General features: G+C 36.0%; 1 protein-coding gene across 19 annotated transcripts in view; it reads right to left on the bottom strand.

Annotated features, from left to right (window-relative positions):
- Picalm (phosphatidylinositol binding clathrin assembly protein) overlaps positions 1 to 11,934 on the bottom strand; it is an 85,821-nt gene that overhangs the window by 29,258 nt on the left and 44,629 nt on the right. For all 19 annotated transcript variants that reach the window (XM_021209821.2, XM_021209781.2, XM_021209828.1 and 16 more), the window contains exons 8-12: positions 10,386 to 10,427; positions 8,892 to 8,977; positions 7,002 to 7,125; positions 6,608 to 6,744; positions 5,835 to 5,938 (exon numbers count right to left, since the gene is read on the bottom strand). In XM_021209821.2, the coding sequence (XP_021065480.1) occupies positions 5,835 to 5,938; positions 6,608 to 6,744; positions 7,002 to 7,125; positions 8,892 to 8,977; positions 10,386 to 10,427 (493 nt within the window). The remainder of the gene's footprint in view (positions 1 to 5,834; positions 5,939 to 6,607; positions 6,745 to 7,001; positions 7,126 to 8,891; positions 8,978 to 10,385; positions 10,428 to 11,934) is intronic.

Below are 11,934 nucleotides of genomic sequence, written 5' to 3'. Positions count from 1 at the left end.
GAGAGAAAGGAAAGGAAAGGAAAGGAAAGGAAAGGAAAGGAAAGGAAAGGAAAGGAAAGGAAAGGAAAGGAAAGGAAAGGAAAGGAAGAACACAAGAAAATAACAGTTACAGGTTTAATTACAAATCATCTTTAACATTTTTAATTTTTTTTAATCATAAGTACTTGTCCAGGAAGTAAATATTCCTATAGATTATCAAGTCACACTAAAAATCAGTTCAAAACCCCAAATATACTAATTAACTACTCAAACTTAAATGATACTTAACATCCTTCTCATGCATGCAGCAGTGGGAGGGAGTGACAAAGTAACAAAAAAACAATTCAGAAATCAACAGCAGTAAACAGTCAGATAAGATACATGAAGCTGACTTTGGTAGTAAAGCCAGAATGCAATGTGCAGAAACTCATGAAGATGGCCTGGACTAGCTGCCTTTGAAAGGCATGTGACAGGTTTTTCAGGTTAGAGTCCATAACTCCTGTGGCTCTGTGTGCCTTTCAGTTCCTGAGAAACCAAGGCACTCCTTTAGGCAGTGAAGCATTCGGACCACCTTTGATTCTGTGTCCCTTAGAAGTCAGGGAAGTATGTATCAGTCTGGCAGAACAATTAGTTTTAGATGATAATCTGCAAATTCTGTCTAGATTGCAACCACCATTATATCATAGCAGGCCACCATTACATTCTGTTTTGGAAAGTGTATAAAGGTCTGATTGCCTGGAATAAACCTGTCACAGCCTTAGTGTTGTTAAGAACCCTCCAACCAGGCCTGCTTTTCATTTCCACTAACCATAACAGGAAGTAAGCACTGGTGCTTACATTAATGCTGTCTATCCATTGTAGTTCCTTGTATAATAAGGACATCTGGGTTTAGAGCTGACTAACAGAGTTGGAAGTATCCTTTGAAAATACTTGATGACGTAGAGGTTTGTTGGTTTGTTTTGGTTTTTTTTTGTTTGTTTGTTTTTGTTTTTTTGAGACAGGGTTTCTCTGTGTAGCCCTGGCCAACCTAGAACTCATCCTATAGACCAGGCTGGCCTCAAACTCAAAGATCTGTGTGCTTCTGCCTTCCAAGTGCTCGGATTAAAAGTATGCCTGATCATAGCCCAGCATGATGTATGGTTTTAAAGTGCATTTTACTTTGCTGAGCAAATAGAGAATACTCAAAAATGTGCATATGTGAGCCAGGCGTGGTGGTGCACGCCTTTAATCCCAGCACTCAGGAGGCAGAGGCAGGCGGATTTCTGAGTTCGAGGACAGCCAGGGCTACACGGAGAAACCCTGTCTCGAAAAAAAAAAAAAAGTGCATATGCACTCATGGTAGAACAATCAGACAATATCGAGCATTCTATTTGTCAAAATATTGCAATTAATCTAGGCAGTGCTAATTAGTACAAAATAATAAGTGCAAACTATTAAATATGATGATATTCTGGCTATTCTAACTTAAACTAGCTCCTAGACTGGCAAATCTCAAAACTTTTTTCATCTTTTTCTCATGTGTATGAAGTGTACTTATGAGTACATATATTTTGCATCTGTATGAGTATCTGTATAGAGGCCTGGAAGCAGACACCTTTAATCTCTATTCAGGCTAGGTTTGCAAGTCAATCTAGCAATCTTACTCATAAGATGATGTTTCTTTCCAGTTATCTAAACTCTGAAATGACCAGTAGGGCTCCATAGCTACCTGACATTTACATGGGTTCCAAGGACCCAAATTTGCGACCTCTGGTTTTCTCAGCAGCAAGGACTTGAGTGATGTCCCTAGCACCCTTAAAACTTTGAAAAAATAATCGTGTCCATTATATTTACTTTTGTCTTAAACAAGGCCTCATGTTACCCAGGCAGGCTTCAAATTTCAACTCAGTGGTAAAGCATTTGCCTACTATGCTTGAGGGTCTGGGCTGCAGTCACATTATTGGGGGGAAAAAAAAAAACAAAAAAAGTTTTGTTTTGTCTTTTTACTATTTATGAAATTTTCTTATATGTAAGTTTTTTTTTTTAAATTGTAAATTGGCCTCAGTTAAAAAACAAAAACAGCCAGGCGTGGTGGCGCACACCTTTAATCCCAGCACTTGGGAGGCAGAGGCAGGTATATTTCTGAGTTCGAGGTCAGCCTGGTTTACAGAGTGAGTTCCAGGACAGCCAGGGCTATACAGAGAAACCCTGTCTCGAAAAACCAAAAGAACAAAAACAAAAACAAATCCTAACCTGAACATCAAGGATATGAACAGTAACTCAACAATTTCCTGTACTGACTGAAGTCCTTTAAATACTTCAGCTACTTCATCATGCATAAACTGAAATTATTACCAATTCAGAAGTTAAATATTTTTATGAGAAGGTAGGGAGGATTTAATTTTGTGTAAATTAAAGGAATCATAGTAAAGACTACATCCCTTTTCTGACATGTAACTAAGGTTTTGGAAAAGAAACAGATTGTTTATTCCTCCTGTTCAGACTGAGTTCCATTTTGCTTGTTTTCCGATGGAGTCTCTTTTTGTAAACCAAGCTGGCCTCAATTTTACAAAGGATCTACCTGCTTCTGCCTCATTAGTGCTGGGATTAAAGACATATGCCTTCAAGCCCAGCATTCCATTTGCATTTTTAAAGTCTTCCTTACTCATGTGCAACAAGCTAAATACTAAAACATCAGGCGAATTATTAAGAGAAATAGTAAACAAAGCAAAATAATTAAAATAACTATATATACACATGGTAACATATAATACATTTATATAGATTAGGAAATAATTTTTCTAACAGGAAATGAGACCATTATTCCAGACTGAGATAATGGAAAACCACTTTCCTTAGTAAAACATTCCCTCTGCTCCATGAGTTCAACCACTCTAGATAATGATATACTCACATAAAAACTTTAGTTAGAAAAATAACTTTTTAGCTTATTTATTTAAAATAAAGAAGTGCTGATGAGATGGCTCAGCAACTAAGGGCACTTGTCACCAAGCCTGACAACCTGAGTATGATCCTTGGGACCTACATGATGGAAAACTGACTCCTGAAAGTTTTCATCTGGCCTCTACACTCATGCACATTATCAATCTCAATAAAGCAAATATAGTTTTAAAATAAAGTTAACAGAATAGAGACTATGTTTATCTGTTAGTTCTATGTGTAATGGAATGTTGTAGAACCTGCACCAACTGGCCTGTCCTCTCTTTCCCTTGGTCTTGACCACTCATGGAAGCAGGACTAATAAGGAACCATCAACTATTTAAAATAAATAAATGAATAAATAAATAAGGCTAGTTATCAAAAAACTAAAAATAAAGAAAAAAGTTAAAACTACTTAATGGTCTCGTTAATAATGTTAACATTTGAAAGATATATTAATTGTTTTCTTTTGTGTGCATTTGAATGTTCTGACTCCATGTAAATATGTATGTGCATGCCTGGTGCCTATAAAGGCTAGAAAAAGACATTAGACCTCCTGGAACTGGAGTTATAGACATTTGTAAGATAACATGTGCAGTGGGAACTGAATCTAAATAGAACAAGTGTTCCTAACTACTGACCCATCTGTTCAGCTGACACTCCAATATTTTAAAAAAGCAAATATGAGCTGGGCATGGTGGTACATGCCTTTAATACCAGCAAAGGATTAGAGAGAGGCGGAGATATGAGGATCTCCGTGAGTTTGAGGCCCGCCTATTCTACATAGCAAGTTCCAGGATAGCCAGGACAAAATAATAAGGTCTTCCTCCAACCCCCATCCCTTAAAAAAATGTAAAATTGAGATTAAGTAGAAAATAAGAATAAAAATATATCAAATTCAAAATTTAGTACCAGGATCTGTTAGAACATTTAAAAAACCATTCTGCTGGGTGCTGGTGGTATATACTTTTAATCCCAGCACTCAGGATGCAGACGTTGGTGGATTTCTGAGTTTGAGGCTAGCCTGGTCTACAGAGCAAGTTCCAGGACAGCCAGGGCTATAGAGTAACCCTGTCTCAGGTAGGCAGGCCGGCTGGCCGACCTTTCAATTCTTTTTATTTTATATTTAAGTCTTTAATCTGTCTGGGTCTGTGACTCTGTATGTGAATGTAAGTGCGTAAGGAGGCTGGAGGCATCAGATTTATACAGGTAGTTGTGACCTGCCCAACATGGCTGCTAGGAATTCACCTAGGTCCTTAACAAGAGCAGTATACACTCTTACCTACTGAGTACCAAGAAACTTCTTTCTTAGCCTTTAATTCACTGCCTATAGTTAAATTTTAAAACAATTCTAAAATACTTATTAAACTACTTTCTTTAGAAAAACCCTGTCTCGAAAAACCAAAACCAAAAAAAAAAGAAATTACTCTCCAATCTCAAGATTTTGTTAAATTAAACGAACCTTAATGCTTACACAAAACTAGTTTAAAAGTCAAGTGCCCATAATTCTTAATTTCCTGATAAGATAATAGATAATTTGTCCTGAAGAGAAAGAAACTATCCACTTATTCCATGAAGTACTTATTAATTTCTTTATAGCTACTTATAACAAAAAGTACTCTAGGGGTGGGTGTGATGGTTCCAACCCTAACACTTGGAGGCTGAGGCAGAAAGATTGCCACGAGTTTGAGATCAGCTTGGGCTACAGAGTGAGAAAACAACAGGGCTCAGAGTAGAGACCTGAGTTGGATTCTTAGAACCTACATAAAGGTCGATAGAAAGAAATGTTACCACAAAGTTGTTCTCTGACTTCCTCATGTGCATCTTGGCACACAAGCAAGCCCCCACAACGACCATCACAAAATGCTCTGATAGATAACCCTTGCCTTCACAGAGCTTAGATTCTAATATACAAAACAGCATCTTTGGGCTTGTGATGCAGCTCAATGGCAGAGCATTATCCTAATGTGTGCAATGCCGTGGATTCAATACTCACAAAAATACCACACCAAAAAAGGAAAAACACAAAGGAGTCTTGGAGAGGATGGTAAGGGAGAGGGAGATAAGGAAAAAGGAAAGAAGCATCAAAACTATATTTTTAATTCAAATGATTAAAGATGAAAATCTATTTCATGTGCTGTAAAAATTTAATAATTCAAATGTTATATGAAAGCAAATACAAATTTCAACATATTTTATAGTTTTCTTTTTAGTAGAATTTTTCTGAAAAATCTCCAGCAATTTTTGGTGACTATATAATACATATACATACATACATATGTATGTATGTATATAAATACATATACAACAAAACCATGCAAAGGTGATGATGTTAAATCAACTAAAACTGTAAAATAGACATACATTACCACTCTGCTTTAAAGGTGTTAAACCATGATCACCTTAGAACTAAAAACCTATTGAAGGACATTCCTGTTACCTTTCAAGTCTAAGTTAAACCAACACTTAACATAAGTTAATTACATAAATAAATGAAAGTAAAATACAATTTAAAAAAAATACAAGAATTACCATGTGATATTTGGTCACAATATTCTTCACCGGTTGATAACACAATCTGTGTTTTACTAGAACCTTACCATAATACCCAGTATGAAAATTTTTTTGACAGCAAACACAGTAATTACTATACATTTGAAATTCACATTAAAGGGGTGATCTCATACTTAAGAAAGTGGTTCTTCCTCTTATATTTAATTTCATCTTCATTAAACCTTATTCCATAATCAACTATGAATTTAATATTTCACTTATCATAAATTTTCATCAGGAGATAAAAATCAGTTTACTGTCATTTTATTATTTCTCAAGTTCCCATGCATCAAGTATAACCAAAACCTCTACAAAAAAGGTAGAAAGTTACTTAATGCAAGGGAAGATGCCCACACAGTATTTAGAAGACGGTGAACACTTACCTCCCCATGTACTTGCTACCTGAGGAGCAGCTGACATAGCATGGACAGATGGATGAAAGGTTGGCTGCTGCAAATCAAGCAGGTCATTTGGCAGCTTAGATGTGCTAGGAAAATATTTTGAAAACCAGTTTTATTTCTAGATGAAGTTTGCTATATTAGTTTGTTTCCTGCCCCCCTCCACCTCAAAAAATAAAATAAAAAATTTAAAAATTTATTATGAATAAAATAAACTTAGGCCAAGTTAACTAGTTTACTTGTAATCAATCAATTTGCTATTACGTGCATGATATTAATAACAAACCATGATCTCATGTGTATAGTCTATACATAAGTAATAAAAGAGCAAATTAAAAAAAAAAGAAAGTGAAAAGCGTCACTATAAGCCTAAAAAGAACAATTCTAGCCTAACAGTGGCATGTTTCTCATGTAACCTAATTCTAAAGAGGCCCAGAAAAATATTTGAGCATCATATCTTAAGTTTCTACTGAATATGAGTTAACTTTTCTGGAAAGACTTAATAAGTACCTCTCAAAAAAAAACCCATTTCATTATATTATATTCTAGTAATTTAGCCATATTCCAATTCCCAAGCATACAAAATTTAACCCTAACCTTATTAATTTATATTCAGATAGTATACCAATTGTGTTATTTTACACCTTTAGTATTAATTTGTGAATACAAAATCATAAAGGAAATCACAGAATCTATAAAACATATAATTTGAAGACTATCTTATACTAAATACTCAGACACCCTATTGCCCGTTGTACCTGTTAGAAGAACTAGGGGTAGAAAATATGTCGATGGCTGGTGCAGTCATTATTCCCCCTGCTGAGGTGGACACAGGAGAGGCTGCAGTTGTTAAAGAGGTATGCGGTTTCTTTGCAAGTTCTTTTAGACGCTGTTCCTGTTGAAAAAGGAACTAAGCATAAGGAATCTAAAATCATATCTGTTTTGGTTCAGACTCTGAAAATGGACATCTTCTAATTCTGCTTTAATAGCTGAAGGGTACACCCTGACTTTTCACCAAGCATTCCATGTATGTATGAAAAATAAACTGAGTTTCAGCCTGTAGGACTGCTAACACATTTAAAAACCTAAGAGGTTCATTTATATAATGATCCCTTACTTGTTCTTCTGAAGAACATGCTCATACTTACTTACCTTTAGTGCTTTTAAACGAGCCTGTTCTTCCTCTAATGCTGCCTGCTTTTCCCTTTCATCCACTTTGGTCAGAGATAGGCCAGTGCTTGCCAAAGAAGAGACTGCATTGGAAAGTGTTGTAGCCCTAGGGTAAGAGGATAAAAGTAATTTGGCTTTATGCTAAGCACTTCATATCTAGAACATAAAATGAAGTGACCCTACTTTTGACAAACTAAAACAAGTATATGGACTTAAAATTAGTACTTCAGATAGACTCTTCTACTCAATGTCCTAGAAGATTCAACAATTTTAACAATGTGAACTAAAATGCAAATGTGTAGCTTTCAGAGTTAAATCTCAGACTCTAGTAAAAGTGTACAACACTGGAACACATAGCCTCTCCCAAGACAAAGAAGCAATAGGAAAGAGACTTCACATTCCTAGAAGTGTCCTAATACAAAAACAACAAAACTGATTTAGTTTCTCAGAGACAGTTCCTTTGCCAATTAACACCTGGCTCTTGACAGGCCTACCACAAGAACAAACCTAGAAGAGGATGACTTACTATTGGTGCTCAAGTTTTGATATGTTCTTGTGGTAGGACTGTCAAGAGCCAGGGTGTTAATTGGCATAGGAGCTGTCTACAATAACATTCACAAAACCTATGCCCCAATGGATGGCAGGTTCCTTGAAAAGGAATACTGACTTCAATTCAGACATCAGTCTGTGTGGCACCTCCTTTCTATGTACTTGCTGCTATTCTGACAAGCCAGAATTCTCTTTTCAAACCTATTACACATGTGCAATTGATTACGTCTCACTTTCCCACTTTGTAAACATTCATCCATACTAAACCATGAACCAACATTAAATTCTAGGGGAAAGAACTACACCTTGACTCAATGGAAGCCATACAATTATGACAGAAATAAAGAAGCTTATCAAGGTAAGTCCTAAGGCATGTGACTAGATTTTTTTCATTACTGTCCTATAACGAACTAGTAGAACATTTGGTGATTATACTATTTCTAAGAACCTACTATAAAATAAAAATCTTGTACAAAGTATTATTTAACAACTCACTAGTGGACTTTCCCCTTTGGAATTGGGGAAGGGGAAATGGAGTAGAGTACAGACTGGCCTTAATTTACTATATACAGCCCAAGCTAAACTCAAAATTGACTTCCTCCTAACTCAACTTTCCACATTCTGGGATTATAGATTATAGTCACTGTACCTGACATTGCTTAAAATTTATTACTAAAAAGGGGAGAAACCAACACAATATGAAATAAAAATAAAAAAGAACCAAAGGAAGTCTTACTGCCTATTTTATATATTATTTTATTATTTTAAATAAAGAGGAAAAATCTTCATAAGAGGGTAATTATTTAATTACTACACCCAATCAAAAAATTTTATTAAAGGATCAATAAGAGATAATTTCTATTATTGCTAGTTTGATAAATTGGGGGATTAGCCCAAAAGTTGAATTGATTAAAATAGGACGTGACAACAATCAATCCCATCAAAAGGCACAAAAACTGAAATATGATACCAGACATTCAAGGCTTGAATCCTGGTATTACTAGTGCATCTACCGCAGGATATTATAAAAGTTGAACAAATTAATACAAAATTATCTTTTATATCATCTTAAAATGTCAATACTTAACTGATATCAAGAACTAAACCAAGAACTAAAATTAACCCCATGTAATCCTGTTACTAATTCTAATGTTACTAATTACTAGCGACGGTGACACTCATATTATTTAAACCTATCTAACAGGTAACCAAGTCAAGATAGAGAAACTACAATTTGAACTTCAGCTGGTTTTATCTACTCCTTCTGAAAAAATAACTCCCATCTTCAACTGTCAAAAAATACACAAACATATAAATATATACCTGCTTGCAGCTGTGGAATCTTTGATTTTCTTTCCTTCCAAGGAAGCTAAATGTTGTTCTAAAGCATCAAGAAGACTGCTGGGGGCCTGAAATAACAGAAATATTAAGAATTCCATAACTATTACACTATTTGACAAGAAATATCAAATATCATCTCACGTAAGAGCATCAGAAATACATATTCCTCATGTACTAATTACTGGTGGGCATTTTTAGTTACCAAAATTATAATCTTTAATTATAATCTTTATTATTATATTACTACAACTATTATTGGAACGCAAACTAGTTGAAGTGACTAATAAGCATCACCAAAAATGTTAAGAACTGAAGAAAACCATAAAGCCTAAGAAACTTATAAGAACCTAAAGTTTCTAAATATTTAATACATGTAAAATTTTAGTAAAAATATATTAATGAGAATGTAGCACATACTTATTTTATTTTACATATTAGATAATGGATTTCATGGCTTGAAAAATAGTTTTTCAGGGGGTAATGTCACTTGCAGTGGAAATAGAGAACTGAAAGTAGTCCTCTGCCTTCCATAAATATGTTGTGGTGTATGTTTGCCTGCAGTCACAAATGCTGCCCACATAACTCCAGGGGATTCAATGCCCTTTTCTTGCCTCACTACACACACACACACACACACACACACACACACACACACACACACACATTCACATAACACATATAAATAAAACAAAATATTTTATATTAAAACTACCAAATGACCTACCTATAATACTAAATAAACATACCAGAGAGACTTGCTCAGCCAAGCTTAGTTCTAACTATTAACAATTACTATAATGTCTAGATCTCCATCAGAATGTGAATGGATAAAGAAACAAATGGTATACATACATAGTGAAATTTTACTGAATTGCAGTGAAAAGAAATGATACTATCAGTAGAATAGATGTAAGTAGAAACGATCAAGCTAAAACCATGCAAGACTCAAATACCATATTATCTGCCATATGTGGAATATAGATTTAAATATGTGTTTGCATGTTTAGGAGTACCTTTAGGAGTGCATGAGTAGCTTCAAAACTAAATAATTCTCTCCTGAAGGGAGAAGGAAAGCGTGCAAGACTCATAAACATTAGAAGGTTCTTAAGGCCCATCCTTAGGGCTATATAACTAGTGAGTATCTATTAGGAAAGAAGAGACTCTAAGTGAAACTGCCTGAAAGCTGGATAGAAAATTTCAGAGATACAATTTTTCATGGGTCATTCATTACACATACTGGGGTGAGCTTTTCCATGGTACAACTGGATAGCAGTGGAAAGCCCCACCAGAGTAAGGGATCAATTGACCATTCATTGTGTCATCATGAAAAAACTAACAACCTTCTTCAGCAATGTATTACAATGTTAAAATATAGAAGGAAAAGCACACTACTCTTAAGAGGTGTTGCTATAGCACTGGTCACATTGGCACTGCAGCACACATGATAGTGACCTCATGCTTTAACAATCCACTCACCTGTGAAAGATCTGGAATATCTCCTCGGTCAATTCCAACTTGCTGCAAAAAGAAATGCTATATTTAACACATGAAATTATAATAATATGAATGTTACCTCTTCTATGTACCATATAGTAACACTGGGAGAAATGAGAATGTCTCACTATGAACAAGCTCTCTGGCACATTAAAAAAGGAAAAAAAAAAAAAAAATCTAATGACACCAACTTGCCTTAAACTAACTTTCTGTCCCCGCCCCCCCAACGCCCCCCCCCCCCCGCGCAATAAAATGCTCCCTTGAACAGTCACCACAGACAATACTTTTAAAACCTTTTATTTGGGAGCCAGTGATACGGCTCAGCAGAGAAGGTACTTGTTGCCAAGCCTGAAAACCTGGGTTTGATTCCTGGGAATCACATGGTGGAAAGAGAACTGACTGACATGAGCTGTTTTTCTGACCTCAACACAGATGCCATGGCATTCAAGTGCCCCATACACACAAATAAAATAGATATTTTTTTGTAAGTCTGTTTATTACGGCAATCAAAATCTTCACAAATTTGAAGTGATATTGAACCAGGACCTAACTACCTCCACCAAACCTCAAAATACTTTTCATAGTGTTGAAGCACTAGATAACTCTCAAAACAACTTTCCTATGTAGTTAAGGATCCAAATTAGAAGCCTGTATTTCTCCCTTGACTAAGTTTTATTTTCTAATTATCCTCCTCTTCTTTTCAATTTTTAAGAGTCTTAGGATGAAGTCAGTGGAAGTTTAATTCATTCACATTTAGATAATAGTAACTCATCACTCACACTGAGACAACTGTTCCCTTGGAACACATTCCAAGAGATCCCTCAGAGGAGGCTCCACTCCCAGGTGCTCTAGCATGCCCAGGATCTTAGGACCAAGGGTGAGTAGAACACAACATCTGTTCCAACACGATCTGGAGTTAACTGGGACCAGCAGGATCCAGGGACACAGGAACCCCACCCGACCAGTGGCTCAGGTTCCTTCCAGCCTGCGACACAACCAGAATCTCAGGATCACAGAATCCCGAAATCACAGACACAGCTAGACTCTGAAAAGTTCTGACTCAAACAGGATTACAGGAAGGACAGGCTCCAGTCAGATACAGCAAGGGCAAGGAGCACTAGAGATAATCAGATGTCAGGAGGCAACCGTAAGAACATAAGCAACCGAAACCAAGGTCACTTAGCATCACCAGAACCCAATCCTCCCAGCATAGCAAGTCCCGGATACACCATCACACCAGAAAGCAAGACTCAGATCAAAAGTCACTTCTCATGACAATGACAGAGGACTTTAAGGACATAAATAACTCCCTTAAAGAAATACAGGAGAACACAGGTAAACAGCTAAAAGTCCTTAAAGAAGAAACACAAAAATACCTTAAAGAATTACAGGAAAACACAATCAAACAGGCAAAGAAAATGAACAAAACCATCCAAGATCTAAAAATGGAAATAGAAGAGCCGGGCATGGTGGCACATGCCTTTAATTCCAGCACTTGGGAGGCAGAGACAGGTGGATTTCTGAGTTCGAG

This window comes from Mus pahari, chromosome 1 (assembly GCF_900095145.1).
Source record: "Mus pahari chromosome 1, PAHARI_EIJ_v1.1, whole genome shotgun sequence".
Taxonomy (NCBI): Eukaryota; Metazoa; Chordata; class Mammalia; order Rodentia; family Muridae; genus Mus; species Mus pahari.
This window is presented reverse-complemented; position numbering and strand designations above follow the sequence as displayed.